At 39.0% G+C, this 22,706-nt stretch overlaps 1 protein-coding gene across 3 annotated transcripts in view; it reads left to right on the top strand.

Annotated features, from left to right (window-relative positions):
- The window catches only part of SLTM (SAFB like transcription modulator), a 64,390-nt gene that overhangs the window by 25,536 nt on the left and 16,148 nt on the right, over nt 1–22,706 (top strand). For 2 of the 3 annotated variants that reach the window (XM_063449108.1, XM_063449107.1), the window contains exons 4-12: nt 7,904–8,071; nt 10,762–10,815; nt 10,980–11,004; nt 12,140–12,602; nt 13,191–13,240; nt 18,552–18,652; nt 19,285–19,434; nt 19,514–19,620; nt 19,698–19,846. In XM_063449108.1, coding sequence (XP_063305178.1) covers nt 7,904–8,071; nt 10,762–10,815; nt 10,980–11,004; nt 12,140–12,602; nt 13,191–13,240; nt 18,552–18,652; nt 19,285–19,434; nt 19,514–19,620; nt 19,698–19,846 — 1,267 coding nt within the window. The remainder of the gene's footprint in view (nt 1–7,903; nt 8,072–10,761; nt 10,816–10,979; nt 11,005–12,139; nt 12,603–13,190; nt 13,241–18,551; nt 18,653–19,284; nt 19,435–19,513; nt 19,621–19,697; nt 19,847–22,706) is intronic. The other variant, XM_063449109.1, reaches the window with a different exon arrangement.

Raw genomic sequence — 22,706 nt, 5'->3', positions numbered from 1 at the left:
GATTCGGTCATACCAGGCCGAAGACCCGAGAAAGCGTCATGTTGGAGCGTCATGTTGGCCCCTAAGTGTGACCTGCAGGTTGCGGAGCAAATGCCTGGCATTTTCCTTGAAGACGGACACCTTGGTCCTCGGGAGGCGGAGCACCGCCTGGACCGAATATTCTATGAAAGACCAGAAACTGGGTTGACTGGGAGTGAGTCAGATTCAATATGTCCATGTTGATGGCAAAATCCATGTGGGTTTCTCTCATGTCCAGTCGAGGGAGAGAACCAATCATCCACGCCGAGCAGCTCTCTGAGGGGATGAGTGCCCTCCGTCTCAAAGTGTCCACAGGCGACAAATGCATTGGGAGCATGTAGCATGGGGATGGGGCGGGAGTCCACTTCGCTGCATCCTTCATCCCCGGAATGGCAACTTCGGAATGGACGCCACTTTTGGTCATGTGTAATGCTCACGGAACGGTCAAAGGTTCCGCAACCTTGATCCTGAGTCTGGGCACGGTCCGAGAGACCTCTGGGGCTAGTTAAGGGGAACCCTATGAATAGAGATGTGTCAGCTCAATTTGTACATGAGGGCAACTCCGGAGAGCAGACTCAGCCCTTGGATGCCAAATCTGTCAGTTTGATGTCCAGCTCGGACATGGGCCGTTTGCGGTTCTCAGGTCCATTCCCAAAGGGAATTTAGTATTTTCCGCTTTCCAAGCTGTAACGCGTCATTTGTCCCGAGGAAACATCCGTGTCCGCGTGTCGTCGACACCCAGTGGTTAGTCCCGGATAGAGTGCAAACCCCGTAACAGGTGTTTGCGGGGTCCTTTCCGGACTCCGTCATGAAGACTGATCCTCTAGATGAATCCATCCGTTAGCCAACGCATACCAGGGGTGCTTGGTGTAGCGTCTAGGATGGCCGGTGGAGTGTCCCCTGTAGGGTACCGATGGTTTCTGGCAGTGAGGTCAGCGGGGTAGCATGAGGACAGGCCAAGTGACCTTCTGGGCACGGGAGATTTGTCCTTTAGTCGTGATTGCATAACTGCCATAGAGGTAACACTGTCGGAGTGATACCTGGTGCGGCCAGCTGGGGGTCACCCAGCGTGTAAGAGGGGGTCACCCAACAAGCACACGTATTCTATGCAGTATAGGCCAGCAGGGGAGGGGGTCACCCTCAGTCTGAACATAATCGGACACTGTGTAGGTACAGTAGTGCCGTAGTGGTTTGCCTTCAGACGTGATTGCATAACTGCCATAGAGGTAACACTGTCTGAGTGATACCTGGTGCGGCCAGCTGGGGGTCACCCAGCGTGTAAGAGGGGGTCACCCAGCAAGCACAAGTATACTATGCAGTATAGGCCAGCAGGGGAGGGGGTCACCCTCAGTCTGAACATAATTGGATACTGTAGGTACAGTAGTGCCGTAGTGGTTAGCCGTATAATAAAAGTAGCCAGACATTGCCGGTCCAGCAGTGCAGACGGCAGGAGGGGGTCACCCTCATATAACCATAACCGGGCATTGCAGAGCTGTAGGTAAGAGGGGGTCACCCTCAGTGTGGTATCATAGAGGTCTGTACACCCAGTAGTGCAGTCAGCGAGAGGGGGTCACTCTCATGGTTATAACAGGACCCCATAGGTCCAGCAGAAAAGTCCACAGGAGGGGGTCACCCTCAGTATCTGCGTATAGCAGGGCACAGTAAGAACAGTAGCTCAATCAATGAGAGGGGTACCCTCTTTTACGGGTATACCCGGACGCTGCAGATCCAGCAATGGTGTCACACGTCCATTATTATTGTCCAGTAGCGGGTAGACCCCCCAGAAATATGGATGGGGGGAGGGGGCATTGAAGGGTCCATACAGCTAGAAGCTGATTCACATCTACAGACCACTCAGGTATAATATTAGGATACACTTAGAAGTGTATGTATAGTGGAAAATTTTAAGCCCCCTTGCAGGTAGGGCAGCAAAACCTTGGCAGGGGAGCTAGGTGCTGAAAACAGCATATAATTTTTGTTGAGAGAGAGAGGCTTGATTAGCATATATCACATGTGGCACAGTCTTGTTAAACAAAGATATTTAAACAGATATTTATTGGAGCAGTAACCTACCCCTGTAAATCTAAGATTCTCCTTAGTAGTAAAAAGTGTGGCAAGTCTACTGCTAGGATAGAGAACCTAGTCACATTGCATCAGACATCATAGTAAGCTGCAGTGTGAGCTGTGAGAGTGCCTGGGACAGATCCTGCTATCCAGGATCTGTCACATATGCAGCATGTGAGACAGGCACAGTAAGTAGGGGGATAGCCGAAATATTGGGCTATCTCCCCTTATATAGGGAGAGGGAAGGCTGTTCACATGGCCAGCAGGCAGCAGGGCAGCTCGGTGGGTGAGACTGGGCTGTTTGCAACGCACGGAGCCCATGCGGCTCTGAAAAAAATGGGCGCCGCGGCCTACCGCGTGGTGCTCGCGCGGCACAGCCACAGCTGAAAAAGTTGCTCAGCACGCGGCCAGGCGCCGCAGGGAGCAGGTGGGGAATAAGGGAGAAAGGGTATGGGCGACAGAGCCCAGCAGGGGGACCCAGGGAGGGGAAACAGAGTACAGGCAGAGTCAAAGCATCAAAGCGGGGACATCCAGTCCCCATGCAGCAGAGTGAGAAAAACTGCATAAAGTAACCCAGAATAACAATAAATCAATGAGCAGTATCCAGAATCTATCCTATAAGTAGCCTAAATACAGCATGTTAACAAGTGGTGCAGCAGCTACATAGCATGAAGTGGTATAGGAAATAACACAGAATAAACTGCCCAGCTAAACCCAGAAATAGACTGCCTAGATAAACACAGCAGACAAACTGTTAAAATAAATTCAGCAAGAACCTGCCTAAATAAATCCAGCAATTAAGCTGCCTAAACAAACCTATTAAATAGACTGATTAAATAGACTGTTTAAATAAGCAAGCAGCATGTAGGAGAAAACAACAACCCAGAGCAGAGACAACTCTGAGTTGGTGAGTGCTCACCTGGAGGCAGCAGCAAAGAAAGAGGAAGTGGAAGAGCCTGCTTAGGGGTTTTATACTACTGTTGCTTTGTTCTGATTGGTTGTTTTGAAAAGTTCTGTTAACTGTTTCTTTGCTGCTGGAGGTTTCAGTAAAGAAGGTAAAGCAAATATGAAGCCTCCTGTCCTGCCATAAAATTTGTTATACGGTTACAGTGATTTGTTTATTTTTTTTATTTTTTTACCGCGTGTGTATGTATGTGCATATGTGTGGGATTTATCCCTTGTTTTTAAGGGAAGTTGTTTGTTTTTTATTTAATCACATTTTGCACTTCTAATTGATTTGTGTGTGTGTAGCATTCTCTGGGTCAGGCAAACACACACATGCTTCACAAACATGCTGGCACTTAATAAAATCCCCTGTATCACATACAGACACTCAACAAAAATGTTCTTGCATCCATACAATGAAAATGCTGCAGACGTGCCTTGCATAAAACATACAATTCTCATAATGTGCCTCAGACATAAGCCTTAACACCATTTCAAGATTAATTTTAATAAGAAATACTGTTTTAACAGATTGTTTCTGAGCAAAAATGCCTCAAGCTCTTTGCTGCGAACTCACTGGCCAGTAAACATGAAATCCTCTAGTGCTTCCCTCATTGTTTTAGTCACACTCTAAGCTCCATAACCAATACAGCATGCTGTCGATATGTTTAAACCATATCACACTTACCTGGCCACATTATTACTCCTTCTCAAGTTTAAATAGTATTTGCCTGACCTCTTGGTCAATGAATACCATCTAAACCTGCTACGAGCTGGCATGATGCAGACGTATGACCTTCTGGTATATCCGACCAGGTCAGACTAAAAAGAATACTTGCCTTACTGTATCAGGTGACTGCATTTTATAAAAGACTTTAAAAATTACCAGGGGAAGGTGCCTTGGGAATTGTGACACCCTAATTACTATAGTTTACTGTAATGGTTCTTGTGCCTAGAGTGTTTCTTTAATTGTTTTCTAAAGTAACAACCTGTCATGCTAGGATTTTGGTTTTAACATAATTTATAGATTTACAACACTGGAAATATTAGTTTAGTTTACTGATGCAGTATAGTTTTTGATTATGCAGAATATTTTAAAATAAACATGCAAAGTCCTGTCTCTATAAACCTGTAGCTTTGTGCACCATGTTATGTCTCTGGTGTGTTCTTGCTATTTTTTTTTTTTTAATATTCCCCCTCGAATGCGTTTCCTACACAATACACCTCTGCATTTGAAGATCATCATTTTATATAAACAATGTTCCTGCAGTAGCCTAAAAGGCAAGGGATTGTATGGGTGTCCATACAGCGTTTGTGTTTCATACACTTGTGGACGAATGGCAATGACAAATGTATAAATCCTGCCCAAAATCTTCACTTTGTCATTTGGAATGTGAAATCCGTAAGCTTATTGCATGCTTTTCAAAAGTGACTGCTTTAGCTTTCCCAAAGTTAGACTGTTTTTAGAAATGCTTATTGGATTAACCAGACTCAATGGTTAATAGTAAATCCAACATGATCAAAAATAGAAGTAGCACTGGATAGGAACATATTCCCATCATATTTCAGATAAGGAAAATATATATATTCAAGTCATTATGTTCTGTTGGCACTGGTCCAAGTTGCTTCTTCATTGAAGTGACACACTAAATTTCCTGGGTCTTATAAATTGGCCTACTCTCATCAGTCTGCTGCATGATGAGTGTCTCTTATTATGTTGACTGGTAATCTTAAGTGTCTTTAGCACATCATAGGTCCATTCAAATCTGTGTATGTATCATCATTTTTGATACTCTGATATTAATCTTAACTGTAAATTTGATTGTGGTAGAACACCACAGAATGTTTTCTAGCTCTGGTCCTTAAAGGGTTCTTTACCACAAAAATATATACCGTATTTATCAGCGTATAACACGCACTTTTTCAGTGTAAATGCTGCTTTTTCACTCAGACTGCCTCTAAGGGTGCTTCCTAGTCCAGTGCTTCAGTGTGTGGAACACCTATGTTCAGCGCTGAATGTTCCTCATAGAGATGTATTGATTTAATGCATGTCAGAGAAGATGCTAATTTGAGCCGTGTTTTTTCTGCACATGTGCAAGAGCTCTCCAATGCCTTGACATAAAATTAGATTTTAGCCATGGCGAGGTGGCATGTTGTGGGGATAAAATTGAAGTTTTCGGTGCAATTGGAGTGTGGTCTGGGACCTAAAATAGTTAGTGTCAGGAATGACCTGGCTAGCTGTGTATGACTTGAAATTTTAAGACCCGCTTTAGGGCTCATCCTTTAATGCAATTAAGTAAATATACTAAAAAAAAATCTATATAATCTTTCAATATATTAATGTGCATCTTTTGCACGGGTTCCACAAAATGTTTTTTATTTCTCTCATCAAGTGGTGTGGCCTCCACAGCCAATGACTGATTTCCCATGGAACTTATACACCCTTTGTTATCATAATGAAAATGGACTGGCGTGGGGTGTCTTGAGGGGAACAGCCGGAGCTCTTCTCTCCCCCCCCCCCCCCTTTTTTAACCCAATCTGGCTGTCACCTTCCAGACATTATGTTGCACTCTTCTATACAAAGATATTTGGACTACACCTGCTTTACTGTATATATTACATCTGTTATTGCTATCTTTGGTGGTATTTGTATTCTACCCGCTTATCTCTGAACCTCATTCTCCACTACTATTGCTCAGTCAGTTTCAGAGTCACACTACTTGGGCCTACCAATTAGGTATGATTATCCAGCCTGTTAGTAATTGTTATTTTCTGTAAAATATGTGCAAACTCATTATATGATATGACGCTATAATAATATGTATGTTATTGATATCTGTCCTCTTTTGCACGGGAAAAAAATAGATTGACAAAAAAGATTCTTACGTGAAATTACAGTTCTAGCTGTTCTTTCACACTTAAATGTGTATCTTATGGTAAAGTGTAATCACAGACAAGAGATGGGGATTTGTTTATATGCGATAAAACCATGTCATGTTTTTCTAAAGTTACATGTGTTTTATTTGCTATTAAGAACATTTTAACAAGAACCAACGAAGCTGGCCATGCATCTTTCCGTATCAGCATATCTTTTAAAATTAGAACGGTTTCTGCCAAATATATATTTCTATTGTCTTACCTGCTAGCTATAAGCAGCATTAGACATGTGTAAAATATATATCTTTTGACTGCTGTGTGCATTTAATCACAAATTTCCAAGTCTATGGATTTCCACATATCTCTCTCATTATCTGTGTGAATCTGGTTTTTAAAATTCTGCTTATTTAGATATTCGAAACGATCATAGAGCAAGAACTAATCCAGTTTAAAGGGCATTTTACGTTTCATAACCACAATCAACTTTTTGTGGTGGATATAGAGCAAGTACTCTATGGGTGCAGTCCCTCCAGAGCCTGTGATTATTCGGCAGTGCGTAAGTTTTACGTTACCAACTTGGCTGGATCCTGTTAACAATAAAAATATATTTGGATGCAAGGAGAAATTTATAGTTTTTATCAGGATGTGACTGTCTGATGTTAACCCAGTCGGTAAGACAGAATGGAGCATGCTTCCTATGCACATAAAGCTTGGACTGCACCATATCCCTAAAGTAGGGCTACTTTGTGTCCCTTTAAATATATTTCCCTCCATCAGTCACACATGAAAATGAAGCACAATCGCTTCTAACATTCTTGCTTCCAATGTGTATTTGATTTAAATTATTGTTAAATGTAAATACTCGTTCTTGCTGTTTGTTATTTTAAGATTTCCAGTCAGATTACTTTGTTTAGAATAACTTTTCGGATGTGTTAGAACAGTTTATCTCAGAATTGATTTTGTTGTATACCATCAGAAATGCACAGCTCAATTTGCATTCATTTACATCATTAGCTATCTGTAGTTTAACAGGTTAATTGCTCATATGTGGAGGACAATTTTTATTTTTATAAATCGCAATGTTTAATTGAAGTGGTTAAGCAAAATAACTTCAACTTCAGCTGGAATAGTTTGCCCTCTTATCTGGGTCACCGCTAGTTGCCAAGCTTTGTGTTGCTGGATGATATGCATCTGGCTGCTGCAGAAGCTAGATTCCAATCCCACCGGTCATTCATTAGCTTCAGCTGAGTGGGCTCAGCTACTGGTTGATCATCTTTGCATAGGATATGCACAGAATTGACATTAGTTGGCATGAAACTCTCTTGTTATGGGCTAAACAACAAATTCCGCTGCCAGAGGTGAAGTTACATCTCTGACCGCAATATAAAATCTCATAATGTGCAGAGTTTCATATTGAAGAGCTGCACATGCAGATTCAAAGCACCTCGACCACTTCAGATCACTGGAGTGGTCTTTGTGCTTATTGTAACCCTTTATGGTAAAGTGATCATTGTGTGTACATAGACTTGCAAAATAACAATTGCTTTTGTTTTTATTTTATAACTTTTTTTGCTGTGAAAATGTGCATGTTACATCTGCAGACACTATTGGGATTAATGAAATAAACCAAAAAAAGTAAATTTTGCATGAAGATATAGCTGCATGCTACATAACTAATACCTGTTTCACGCTGAGTAACTTTTAAACTTATCTTTCTTTATATAAAAGGAATTTAGATTTAAAAAAATAATTTTGAATAAAAAAAAAATCCGATTTAGATATAAATTATCCACTCTGCTTGCTCCTAATGATGGCAATGAAGCCAGGAATTAGGGAAGCAATTTAACATTCCAAATTGGTGCTCATGAGATGGGCGGCCAGGTAGCGCTTCAAAAGTTCTGTTACAAAACAACCGTTGGAAGTAATTTGCAAGCTTTCTGCTTACTGAAGACTTTACAAAGCATTCATAAGACTCCTAATCATTACATTTTTCAAAAAGGATAGTGAGCTGGAATCTCAAGATGTCAGTGATCAAGACTGTAATGATGATGAAGTAATGGAGGAAAATGAGGAAGGTTCTAGGTGTGTGAAAGTTCAGTCAACCGAGAAGAGTCGGTCTAAGTGGACATCTAAAACTCAGGACTCTGAGAAAGAAACTGTTCTCCAGGTATAATCATGTTTCTGTAACCATTTTTTAATGCATATGTTTACTAGTGAACGATGTATAAAGATTTGCAAATAAAATAGATGTGCTCTAATAATGCGCCAATCTCTCATACTGTAGTCTTAATTTAGTAGTCCTGCATGATTAATGATGTGATCTTGGTTGAGAGTTGTGTCAAACAGGGTTGTAAGATTTCCATTAAGACTGCCTGATTAACAAGTGTGCCGATTGATTTTAATGTCCAGGCGTACCACAGGCATCTATTGTGTTTACATAAGCCCTTCCGATATTTCCATGCAATGCAGGGTGCAGGAACCCTGGGTTAGATGACAAATTGTGCCCTTTGAATTGATTGTTAAACTGCCTTTATAGATCCAGATGCTTCACATATGTAAATTTTTATACATTTCTTTTGAAATATATAACTGTTCCTTCAATTGGTCCCTTGTACTGGTTTCATATCAAAGCAGAGCTCTTTCTATTAAAGTATCAATGAGAAAATAACTGATTAAACCGTTCCTGACTGCCACTTAAACAGCCACAAGACCCAAGGTTGATTTGGATGTTTACAGATATTGTGCGGGTATTTATGTTTAGGTCAGTACCAGGTGGTAGGAGTTAAATTCCCAGCAAGCTGTTTGTAGGTGCTTTCCTTAAGTCTGCACCTTTCATTTGATATGCCTGTAGATTATTTATCAAAAAGTGTGCGTATGTCAGTTTGTGTGTTGCTTGGCGTACACATTGGCACTAATCTGTTGCAGAGTTCTTTAGTACAGATGAAATTGAAAAGACCTAAAACATTTAAGTGGCTGCTAACTACGGTACCCCTCTCCCCCCACCAAATCACTTGCACCGTGTACTGAGCATTATTTACATTGAAGGCAGGCATGGCGACAAAGACAAATTCATTCCATTTTTTCCTGGAGGTGTGTGTGATCTTCAGGTGCACATTTTTAATTTATACATTTACAATTTATACATTTACGGGTGTGTGTGTGTGTAGCTTGATAAAGCTGTCATCAAAATGTTTTTTGTTCATAACAGGTCCTTTTAAGATATACTGCTGGTGTAATTATTCAAATTAACAAATGCTGACTTACTGTTCCATTAATGTTTCTAATCTTTTTATAGTTCCTAGAACATTCCAAATCTGCATGCTTTTAATTGTGACTGTTAGTTTTACATGGGTTTGACTGTTTTGCTAAAGAAATGTGTCCACCTACTGTTCCAGTTTATGTGCATCTAACTGCACCTGTTACAGCCTTCATGAGAGCCATAAGCTTGCTGTCTAAACTGAGCACAGTAGTGCATGGCTTAGTTTATTAGGCAAGAGCGGATACTATCATTTAATGGGTTGTCCCTGACTGCATGGCTTAGCTCAGGACCATTACTAAAGTTCCTATGCATGAGCTTCCAGCTATTTTACCTGCAGGGGGGTGATATCTAGTAGATTCCCAGTAAGAAGTCAAACTACTGACAATGGCGATCACCACACCTCTCCAGGAACCATAACCATTGGTATGAGGTGGTTATATTGCTTGCAGAGAGCATTGTACGCCAGTCATGGGCAATTCCTATCGCCTGATGCCCGGGACAGACCCTTCTGGGCAGGAATAATTTAAATTCTTTTGTGAGTCAGGATAAGTAGCTTGTCATGAGGGACAAGTGGATTGGGTTACCACTTTAATTAAAAAAAAAAATAAAAAAAAATAAAATGGTGATCTGGGTTGAGTAACCATAATAACAGCTACACCTTCTCCTAATCTGCTGAGTATGCCATAATTTTGCTCTTGCTGCTCTGTGCAGTTGATGTGCTGTTTTAGACTATCCACACATTGGCAAAGCCTATGTTAAAGGCTTCAGTGTGCCCAGAAAATTGCACAATTTCGATACACATCATTGATCTGGGTACAGCTTGAATTTAAATAATTGTGTCAAACTGTTGATCAAGATAAGAAAAGTATTTCCAGTATGCTTTAAAGGGAAAACATACTGGGTGGGAGTAAAAAAATTGCAATGTTCAATGATGATCACACATTTGTAAACTTCTGTGATTGTGTTTTTTTTTTTTTTTTCCTCCTCCCTCTCTACCTTCAATGACAGAAAAGGGCAGAGCTCCTAACAATGATTGTAAGGCAGCCAAGATAAAGGCACTCTCTTCCAGGTTAAAGCTAATTACAACAGTGCAGGTTTCTACAGCTAATTTTACTTTTTACAAACCTATCAAATCCAAGCACAATTTCCACTACAGTGCCCTTAAGTGTTCATATTGCCATGAGAAGTTCTGATTGGCTAAAACTGTTTGGCACCGCTCCTATCCTACCACCCTGCTGATTTTGGCCATGGGAAAGCATTGGACTGGCTAAAAATTGGCAAATTCTGATGATGCGTTGAAAATAAGGTATATTCTGCTGAGTGCTGAGGGGGAGGGGCAAGCCACCTAATTGGTGGGATTAACACTATAGGGTCAGGAATACATGTTTGTGTTCCTGACCCTATAGTGTTCCTTTAAGTTCTGTTTAAAGTAGAAACAAAAACCATCTTCTTTGCTTCAATTTGCACATCTGAGAACCAGGAAATCGTATAAAACCTACAGACCTTGGCTCACTAACGATGGGTGTACACCATTTAATAACTTTTTTTATTTTTATTTAAGTTACCTATATTTTATAGTATTTTTCTCTTTGACTTAGGAAAATGACACTCAAGAAACACATGCTGATAATGATGACGTTGTAACACCAGAGGTTAGTGTTTTTTGGGTTTTTTTTTGGTGGGGGGGAGGGGGGTGGGGTGGTTTCCCCTTGCTTTTTCCTCATTCTGTATGTCCTCAAATTTATGTGCTCGTATCTGTATGTGCTCGTATTTGTTTCATATTACATCAACATTTTTTTGTTTTTTGTTTTTACAGGAGACCTCAGAGGATGAAATCAAAGGTTAGTTACACTGTGTGTGGGATTATTTGACCTATATTTTAATTTGCAGTATCTTCAGAATTATTGAATATAAATGAGCTGCACTAGTAGCACCATTGTAATAGAATTGTTTGCAAAGTTTAGAGAACACACCCTTAAATTATATACACTGTCACGACTCCATATTGAATGGATTGATCATGTAAACGAAGTCTGTTTCTGTAATAGACACACTTTAATTTAGGAACGGTAAGTGTGGGATTTTTTTTTCTTTTCCTGCTGCATTTTTGTTCTTGAATGAATTCTAAGAATGTTCACTTCTTGCAAATGCTGATGCTACCTGTGATGAACTATCATACACTTTTCTTGTGGATTGTATACATTGGATTATACTGAAGAGGATCATTTGAACTGTTGCCCACGTGATGCTAAAAGCTTGGACAATTGTGAACCAAGAGTAAAGATTTCTTCATAAATATATCAGGAAAAAGACATGCCCATGGATCTGCAATGGATTGAATTGAGCTGGAACACTAAGATTTGTCCACACAAGATGATTTTGGTTGGCCGCTGAAGTTGGGAGTAGCCCTGCATGGGCATTGCGAAACCGTCAATTTCATTGTCTGCTGAAATTTGGATCACTTTGAACATTTCGGAACCGCGACACTTGAAAATGAGCAGCTTCTTCTGACACTGCCTTCATAATTAAAGAACAGTGTTTTCCTGTATTGGCAACTGTTGTATGGACAGTGCTGAAGAATCTCCTGACTGTGATATGTTTTTCTTTTTTGGAAGACTACATGAAGTTAAGCTGCTCTACTCATTTTCTTGTTGTAGTGCAATGAAGAAAGACCTTTGGTTGAAAGCCAGCATGTTCTAGGTGTTGGTATGGCTTTCTGAAGATTTCCATTGTTTTGGGATCACTGAATTTGTTTTTAGAGCATCTGAAGATATGGATTCATGGAACATTAACATGTTATACTGTCTTGACCTGAAGAATGTCACCCTGTAGTTTGTGTATGCATTTTAGCATTGTGTTTACCTAATCTTCCTTCGTAACTATTAACCAGATTTCTATTTTCTAGGTCCTACTCTAGAATTTGAACTTGTTTAAACTTCTTATTTTGCCATGTTTATTCCTGTTAAATCCTCTTAGATGTAACAGGTTCTGGTGATGGTACACAAGAAGTATCTAAACCTCTTCATTCAGAAGAGGACGGATCTGGTCTGGCAGTAAAAGAAGAAATGGATGCTAACACATCCCTGAAAGAAGCTGATGACGATAACGTATCTGTCACAATCCAGGCTGAAGATGCGATCACGATAGATTGTGATGGGGATGACCTCCTAGAAACAGGTAAAAATGTGAAACTTGCAGATTCTGAGGCAAGTAAGACAAAAGATGGGCAAGAGATGCACGACTCCAAGGATGGCCTGGAAGAACAAAAAGACGTGAGATCCGACAACCATAAAGATGACAAGAAGGATGAGAGCGCAAAGGCAGATGGAGTTAAGAAAGAAGCTAGAGATGGCTCAAAGAAAGCTGAATCTGGAGATAAAGACAAGGATTCTCAGAAGAAAGGGCCTTCCGCTACAGGGGCCTCTGGTCAAGCAAAGAGGTTTGTTTTTCTATGTCAGTTCTTTACGATACTGAATACCAGCGTTCACTAAGATCACTCTGCATTAAGGGGTAGCGTCAAGAATATAATTAGTAACTTGCCTTGTGTGTACATCCATTTATATATATATATATTTTAAAAAAGCTCTTGGGCTTCCATAAGTTCCCTTTTTTATTTTTTATCCCCACTTTTTTTTTTCTTTTTTTAATTCAAGACCTCCCCATTATTGTGCTTCTGAATCCGTTATCGAATTGCCAGCACTTTTTATTTTTTCCCAAATTGACAAGTTTCTAAAAGTCCTTGTGGTGATGGTAAGGAGCAGATGTCCATTCTATGAACACAAATGAAGTCCCATTCTTGAATTCGGGAGAAGATTGCCATGTGTCCACAATGAATAGAATTATCAGAAAACCTATACCTACAGGCATCCTGGGGAAAATCTGTTCAAGAACATTAAGGGATTTCAGTGTTTTCTTTTTATTTTTGCCAATTCAGCCATTTCAAGGTGTCTTTTTATTTATTTTTTGTTAAGTTGGGTTTTGAAAGTGTGTTCTTACTTGCTTCTCTCACATCACTTGCCTCTTCTAGTTCTTCGAAGGACACAAAAGACAACAAGACCTCGTTGAAAGATGATAAAGGTAATCATTAAATCTCTTAATTTTGTAGGCATCTGTTTTGATGTAGTTCTTACGTGTGACTTTTGTTAGTTCATCTTTTGTAATTTGTAAATGTTTGATTACAGGATTATGCAATATCTAAATATACAAAGTTCTAATCTTTCTTAAATTAGAATTCTCAAAACACAATGGTCTGTGCTACAACCACGTTTTTTTTTTTTTTAGGTTTTCTCTTCACCCCCAGAAAAATTCTGCTTTATATAGAATATCTATCTGTTTTTGTGATTGTCCTCATGATTTGCCCATTCTTGTGCATATGTCTTGGTGAAAATCACATGGAAGGTGCCTGTGAAGGTGTTTAATTGTACACAGGAAAGAAAGTTTGTTCAAATACATATTGGTGCCTGACTTTTATAATGCCACGTGTGCACAATATGTCATAAGCCAGTGTTTTGCAATGCTTTGTATGTAAGGGACAAAAACCTCAAAGGTGACCCGCATACTTTGTTTAAGCAGCACTGCATAAGCGTATCAACAATTTTTGTAGGGAAACGACTTATAGAGAACTAGTCCAGCTGAGAATGCATCCACATCTATATTAAGCAAGCCATGGATCATTAATAGATGTATTGTATGGATTGTCTTCGATAACAAAATATGCTAGATGCATAATATAGCTGTCCGCTAAAATCAATGATAAATAACTAGCTAATTGCTTCTATTAAAATTAAAAGGGGCATTCTAAATACCATAATGTGCAATTGCAGTAATGATGTGCTAGTAGGTCACTGGCATTGGCTCCAGGTCTTTCTTAACTTTATGTGCTACTTTGGACTTTTTAATAACAATCTCTTAAGACAGGGTTAATCTCTCCCACCCCTCTACCTTTACACACCAATGCAACTTTTGCACTTCTTGTGGCCCCCCTATTTGTTTTTTTTTTCTCTCTCTCCTGAGTAAAATACCCACAAGGCATGTTGCCTTGTGTTTCTGGGACAATACAAGGCCAATTTATGGACAGTGTATTTTTGACACATTTATTTGCTGTCTTGATTAGGGCCAATGTATTTTGCAATTCAAATGAACCCCAGGCATACCATTTGCTAAAGTAGATAACCATGGCTAATTGACATGAGGTATTTTAGCCTACTCATGTGGTCATTTTGTTAGATTGCTTAACATCAGCAAATTTCACTGTTTTTCACATGCTCATTATGAAAATCGGCAAGAAATTAACAGAAAATAGTAATGCAAACCCTATGTTCTGTATTGATGGCAAGTCCCCAAATCTTCTGCTACAATCCCTGAATAAGACCATACTTGCTGTGTAGGATTGACAGGATTATGTGAAGCTTTAGGGTCAAACCTCCTTTGTTTATATTTGTAAACAAAGGTTTTTGGTTTTTTCTTTCTATTTTTTTGATTTTTTTTTTTTTTTTTACAATGCCCTTCTCTTAGTATCACAAGCCACATTTTTAAATTCTAGAATCAAGATGATTTTATTTATTGTACATAAACCTTAAATTACACTAATAAAGAAAAATATTTCACAGTAATTTAAATGCAAAACAAATTATGATGGATAGCAGTTTATAAACTATTGCAAATTAACCTTTATTAACAAAACATACTTGCATATATGAGTTTAAAAAGTGTTCTAGATCTAAAATTTGCTAGCACCAAGACTTAAAACTTGATGTCCTATGCGGCTGACCTTAAGTTACTTTCCCAGTGATACATTTTTGCTCACGAATAGCTTGTGGAAATGTTGAGCCTTGGGTAGACTATAACTCACTCAAACATTTTCCAAGGCATAGTCCAGAAGAGTGGAGTTGTCATGGCAGTAGTATATAGTCTGTTAGTTTCCCTTTCCTTAAACAGACACTGCAGTGTCTTTAGGGGTTTCATTTTATTTGCAGTTGGGGGAATTTTTAAAATGTCAGTTTGAATCTGATACCTTCTGGATATCCCCATTGAGCCAGGTGTATTAAATAAATAAACCGAATTGCTGAGTTAAAGGTTTTCAGGGTTTGCCTTTACAATAACTCATGCTAGTTTGGCATATGTAAATTGAAACCTTTTCATACCAGGCTATTGGTCTGGTTGTTCCAGCTACTTATATGTTAGATCCACACCTCCCACTTGCTTACTGTAGGCATGGGTATGCACACTGCCTTTTGCAGTGCCCTAGCTTTGCCATAAACAAGGATGGTCATGATGTTATTGTCATGGATGGTGTTTAACATGCACACATCGTTCTTGTCCTTCAACATAACATCTTCTGGTATGAAATAGTGTTTGTATATAGTGTAATGATTCTAATCAAAGAACACTGGTTCTTCTATTGAGGAGTTATGCTTTGTTATGCAGAGGCATCATAAGATCACAAATACATTTTCCACCAGATTCCCAAACATGCTAAGCATCTTGGTGGGTTAAAGTGGCTGTCCTTGCCCCTATACACCTGGATGGGCTTTCACTTCCACGGTCCCACAGTTTATGCAACGGTTTACACATCTGAAACATTTAAAAGGGATGTACTGTTTAAATCAAAGTCTCCCTAAATCTACTTGAAAAATTCTATAGTAATTTTGGCTGAAGGGCAACAATGATAAAGAAAATTGGCCTGGGGAGAGGGGATTATAGAAGATAAGCTTATTAAATGGTTGCAACCCACGTCAATCAGAATCCTGTGGAGAGCAATGTGCACAAGCCTACAATTTAGGCTATTATGAAATCTGTGTGTGAAGAATGCTGTTTGCACACATCCTTTTGAAACCACTCCAAAAATGAAACTTTAGAAGAGCCATTTTGTATTCTGTAGCAATGGACTGACTATACGTTCCACTGTTCTGATTACCATTCACAGGCTGAGTGCTCTATGCCACATGCCGTTTAAGCTACTTCACACATCTGCCAACTTGTAGCCCTTGTTACAAATGGTCAGTTTATGCTACTTGGTCCACTTTTTCTTTCCTATGAAAGAAGTTATTGGTTAATACCTTTATCTTCTACTTCTTGACTTTCACATGCTAGCTTATAAATCGCTGCGGAGTACAGTTGTAATGCCACATTTTGGATTTAATTTTCCTTTGGATTTAAATCGTATAATGCACGCTTACAATATTTTAATTTTATTTATTACTGCCAGGTGTTAAAGGAACACTAGACACCTAAACAACTTCAGCTTAATTAAGCTGTTTTAGTGTATAGATCATGCTTCTCAGGTTTTACTGCTCAATTCCCTGCCATTTAGGAGTTAAATCACTTTGTTTCTTTTTATGCAGCCCTGGCTATGATTGGCACAGCCTGCATGAAAAAAAACCTGGTAATTTAACTTAAACAATTTTATCTCTTGCTCTGTAAATTGAACTTTAATCACATACAGGAGGGTCTTTCGGGGTCTAGCAGGCTATTAACATAGCAGGGGATAAGAATCTGAATTAAACAGAATTTGTGATAAAGGATAAACTTTAGATGACTTTTTACAGGAAGTATTTAGTAAGGCTATGCAAGTCACATGCAGTAGTTATGACTAGGGTTCATAAATGTATTTAACTCCTAAATGGCAGACAATTGAGCAGTGAGGCTGAAAGGGCATGTTCTATACACCAAAACTGCTTCATTAAGCTAAAGTTGTTTTGGTGACTATAGTGTCCCTTAAAGGGATTTTTTTTTTTAAATCTTGTTTTATATTTGTAATGGGGAGAGCACTTTTTGTGCTAATGAGTTGGTAGACCATAAAACTAAAATTGCTGCTTCTTTGTGACAAACATCATTCTGTATCTAAAATCGTAAACGTGTCCACATTGCACTGTTAAACAGGACATTTGCAAAACTAGGCAACTTAATATTAAGGGCGATTATCTAATTCAATTTACTGGTACAGTAAAGATGGTAGTCTCTGTATTTGAACTTTATGCTTATACTTCATAAAGTACTTTGTGAAATCGCCCATGCTCTCCTTTTAAATGTTTTCATCTAATCAAACTAAAGTATGTTTAGTTTATTCTAACAGTTTCAATAGACATCTGAATTGCATCATAGGTTTTTAAACATTCTGCTTGTGGTATGTTGGCAGTGGGTAAGAGTCTTGATTGTCACCATCTTCCATTTCAGGAAAGTGCATCAACAATTACTAGAACTTTTTCCTGGGTACCTAACTGATCGCAAAAGGCTTCTAAATTTTGACCAGAAAAAAAAAACTAAACGCTGTTCAACTTTTATTTCCGGTCATACAATCTTACATTCTAAGGGCAGTGGGTTTTAAAATTACACAAGGTGACATTCACTTTAACGGGCATCTTCAGTGGCTTTGGAACTGTAGAACATGGCATTTTTCACAACCTTACACTCTCTGTAAGTGTGTTTTTGTGTTTAAAATGTGTGGGAATAAACAATTACTAGTCTCTGCCATGTGCACAAGAAGTGTATATGCAGGCTAACCACTGCAATGCTGTTTTAATAGTTGATCACAAGTAACTTATGCAGTAGGTGAGATGGTATGCGCTTGTACTGCAAAATCTTTTGGGTTAAACAATTCTTTCTTTGGAGTTAGACCATATAGGCACCCAGACCACTATATCTCATTGTAGTGGTTTGGGTGCATTGTCACTTACCCATTTAGCCCTGCAATGAAAATAATTGCTTTTTTGAGAAACTGCTATGATTACTCCGGTGACCGTCTGTTTGACAGCCACTAGGGGGGCTTCCAGGATTCTAAGGAACTCAGAGTCCCTTAAACAAAGCTGAACGTCCTCACACTCTGAGGTTTTCATCAACGCTGGATGTCCTTATGCAAAGGAAAGTATTGAGGCAATGCTTTCCTCTGAGAAAGACCTAATGTGCTCGCAGTGCGTGTGCATTAAGTATCCCTTTCGATCGGTGCTGGGATTGGGTGAGTAAAGGTGTTTTTTTGTTTTGTTTTTTATTCGTTATATGCTGGGGGGAGGGGGCCTCGAGGGAAGGTGTATCAGGGGGCACCCTAGATTTGGGCATGAAGACTTGTATAAATTGTGTGCATACAATAGATTTAAAGTGTCAAAATAAATATCAGCATTATAGTAAGTTTCACTGTAATATCATTGTGACTTTTATAACATGCCATGTTTGTTCAAGAGTCTTGGTTATATTTGTACATGTAAACAAGACTAACTGGAAGAGTATGCTCTAACTACATGACCTATATTGCAATAAACACCACTTACAGTAAGTATGATAGAAAGCATCAGTGTCTATCTACCATACTTTGTGGACCAACGAGAAATGGCTCTCTGTGATATAAGCACACCAGGACATGATACATTTCCCTTCCCTTTTTCTTTTTATAAAGGAAGTGCAAGTAGCAGCTCTACAAGAAATCTATGGGTCAGTGGGCTATCTGCTAACACAAAAGCAGCTGATCTGAAGAATCTCTTTGGAAAGTATGGAAAGGTGTGTGTGTGTGTTTATATTTAAAGAAAAGTAAAATTAAAATATGACAGTGTGATTTAACCACACAGTTGTGATAAAAATTGCAAAAAAGTGCTCAGTTATCAGCAATAATGTCCTGATGTTATATCAGTAAGCTGATGCTACCGTAAGTGCAGCAGCCATAAGGAAGTGTTGTGTTAAAAATACTCCTAAAATGTATAAACAACAAAATAAATGATGCGCAGAAAACACATACGCAGCTTAAAAAGTTTGTCTGCCTTAAAATTCAGAGTATCGTGATCTACTTTAAAATCAAATTGCTATTATGCTAGTATACTTGGACACAAACAATGCTTACATTAATTTAATGAATGGATTTTAGCAAAACAATGTATGACTTTATAGTTTTAATTCTCCTCTGTCTGTGTGAGATTCATATTCAAAGCAAATAAGCAGTCCAACCCTTTTCATATTGCAAAATATATAAATGTTTATTTCTCCAAATCTCACAGCTCTAGTGTGTCTGTGTGTGTTTTATAAGACATACCTCCTTTGGCAACAATTTAAAAAACAAAACAAAAAACATTGTGCGTAACTTCAATGGTGTGTGGTTTTTTAAAAAAAATTATTTTTATTTTTTAATTTCCTTTCAGGTTCTTAGTGCAAAGGTAGTTACTAATGCACGAAGTCCAGGAGCTAAATGCTATGGGATTGTAACTATGTTATCAAGTGGTGAGGTATCTAGATGCATAGCTCACCTTCATCGCACAGAGTTGCACGGTCAGCAGATATCTGTGGAGAAGGTAATTGTATATGACTTCAATGACATGCTTGGGATGCCTTCTTATGTGAAGCAAGATTTTAAATGTCTGTGTTCTGTAGGTAAAAAGTGACCCTTCAAAAAGAGATGTAAAGAAAGAAGGTGACGAAAAATCTGGATCTGGCCGAACACCTGGAGAGAGAAAATCCTCTGGAGGTGATAAGAGCAAGTAAGTCCTTACATTAATGTTAAATCCTCTAACCAAATGAATGTATTTGACTTCTAATGATGCAAACTGTATTGTAGGACACAAAGTTCTGCTAAAAAAGAAGATAAAAAATTGGATAAGCCAGAAAAAAGAGACGGCAAAGATTCCAAGAAAGATGTCAAAGAAGGCAACGAGACTGGAACCAATAAAGAAACGCCTAAAAAGAATGAAGAGCGAAAACGTACAAGTAAGTCAAATTTGTAACATCTTTGTTCATACAACCCCAGTCACACCTCCCTGCATGTGACTTCCACAGCCTTCCTAAACACTTCCTGTAAAGAGTCATCTAATCTTATCTCCTACCGTTAATGGCTTCCTATACATTGCAGGAACCTCCTGTGTGTGATTAAAGTTAATTTTACTGGGCAGAAGGTGAAAACTTCTAAAGCAAGTTAGTCTTAAAATGAAGCTTTATTTATTTTTTAAATCCCGTGCAGGCTGTCAGTCACAACCAGGGGGCATGTGGCTAGGACTGCATAAACAATGATTTAACTTCTAATGGCAGAGAATTAAGCAGTGAGACAGCAGGGGCATGATCTATACACCAAAACTGCTTCATTAACCTTTTCCCGACCGGTGATGGTTCAGGACCGTCATCGGAAAAATAAAAATCTTCATGAAGACCGGTGACTGCCCTGAACGGTCATAACGGTATTGCGTACTTACCGGTTCGCCAGCGGACTGCCAGGCAGTCTCCCCGCTGCAAATTAGGACCCCGCGGCCACGTGATCGCTTATCAGAGCGGTCACATGGCCACAATAGCTGTCCATGTATCTGCCTGTAGGGGGACTGTCTGTGCTGACAGGTCTCCCTGCATGTGTAAAATAAAAAAACGTAAATAAAAATGTGTTCTCTATATAGATATTATAAAATACAAATAAGTGAATTTAAATAAATAAAACATAATTTATAAAAAAAATAAAACCCCCTAAGGGGTCGATTTGTTGATTTGATGTAATTTTTATCACAGTAAACACTGAACAAGAAGTCCTTTTTGAGTGCTCTGATTTTTTCGTTTGTGTGTGTATATATATATATATATATATATATATATATATATGTGTATATGTATGTATGTGTGTGTGTATACACACACACACAACACCTAGAATGTGTATATAAATTCTATGTGCGTATTTATGTAATATTTTTACATAATCAAGTAATTTTATTGATTGCAATTTGAGGGACCTGCCTGACAACCCAGGCCGAAAGTCCAGAGAATTTAATTTGCTAGCACTGTATTTAACCCTGTAACTTTCTATGACACCCTAAAACCTGTTTTACTTGGAAGACTTCGCTGAACACAAATATTAGTGTTTCAAAACAGTAAAACCTATCACAGCGATGATATTGTCAGTGAAAGTGACTTTTTTTGTTGCATTTTTCACACACAAACCGCACTTTCACTGATATTGTTGTAATACATTTTACTGTTTTGAAACACTAATATTTGTTTTCAGCAAAGTCTCCCAAGTATAACAGTAACCCCCCATGTAAAGGTTTGAAAGTGTTTTTTGAAAGTTACTGGGTCAAATATAAGGGTCAAATATTTTTACTTTGAATATTGCCAGGTTGGTTTTGTTGCCTTTAAGTGTGTGGTATCCCAGGAATGAGAATTACACCCATGATGGCATACCACTTGCAAAAGACAACCCAAGGTATTGCAAATGGGGGATGTTCATTCTTTAGTAGCCACTTAGTCGCAAACACTGGCCAAAGTTAGCGTTTTTTTTTTTTCATTTACCGTATATACTAGAGTATAAGTCGACCCGAATATAAGTAGAGACCCCCAATTTTACCCCCCAAAACTGGGAAAACTTATTGACTCGAGTATAAGACTAGGGTGGGAAATGCAGCAGCTACTGGTAAATTTCTAAATAAAATTAGATCCCCCCAAAATTATATTAACTGAATATTTACAGTGTGTGTATATGTGAATGCAGTGTGTGTGTATGTGATGCAGAGCCTTGGTGGGGGGTGGGCATATTTTTTCATTTTTTTTAATTTATACTATTATTTTAATATTTTTTTTTGTTTTATATTTACATTTTTCTTATTTTTTTTCGTCCCCCCTCCCTGCTTGTTAGCTGGCCAGGGAGGGGGGCTCTCCTTCCCTGGTGGTCCAGTGGATGGGCAGTGTAGGAGGGGGGCTGGCAGGAAGCGTTTACTTACCTTTCCTGCAGCTCCTGTCAGCTCCCTTCTCTCTCCTCCGGTCCGTTCAGCTCCCCTGTCAGCAAGTCTCATGGTGTGAGTGCCGCGCGGAGCTCTGACCCCGCGGCTCTCGCGAGACTTGCAGAGGGAGCTGACCGGACCGGAGGAGAGAGAAGGGAGCTGACAGGAGCTGCAGGGAAGGTAAGGAAACTCTTCCTGCCAGCCCCCAATTGGACCGCCGGGCTTGTAATGAGCCCGGCGGTCCTTGTACGTGTTATGGCAATGTAAGTTGCCATAATACAGACACTCACTCGAGTACAAGACGAGTGGGGGGTTTTCAGCACAAAAAATGTGCTGAAAAACTTGTCTTATTCTCGAGTATATACGGTATTTTTAACACACAAACAAATATAAATGCTAACTTTGACTAGTGTTTGTGATTAAGTGGCTACTAAAAAAGACTGGACATACCCTGGTTTGTCTACTTTAAAAAAAAAAAAATAAAAAATAAAAATGTACATGTGGGGTGTTTTTCAGCGATTTATAACTGATAAGTGTTACAATGTCACTATTAATAAATCTTAAAAATGTATGTTTTGAAACCACACTATCCTACTTGTAACTCTATCACTTGCAAAAAAAAAAGCATGTAAACGCTGGGTGTTTTTAAACTCCGGACAAATTTTTTTTTTAAATCATTCTTTATTTATCAGATTTGTGTGTATGTAAATAAACCTATCAATATTCGGGAGAGGGGGTACAGAAAAGAAAAGAGGGGGAGGGTTGGGGTGGGGGTATAACAGTTGCATCCGTACAGATTTGTACCATCGCAGGGTACACATAAGAGTATTGTAACACAGTGGTAGATCGACATTGATTAGCAGTCAGGAATC

The sequence above is a fragment of the Pelobates fuscus genome, chromosome 3 (assembly GCF_036172605.1).
Source record: "Pelobates fuscus isolate aPelFus1 chromosome 3, aPelFus1.pri, whole genome shotgun sequence".
NCBI lineage: Eukaryota > Metazoa > Chordata > Amphibia > Anura > Pelobatidae > Pelobates > Pelobates fuscus.
This window is presented reverse-complemented; position numbering and strand designations above follow the sequence as displayed.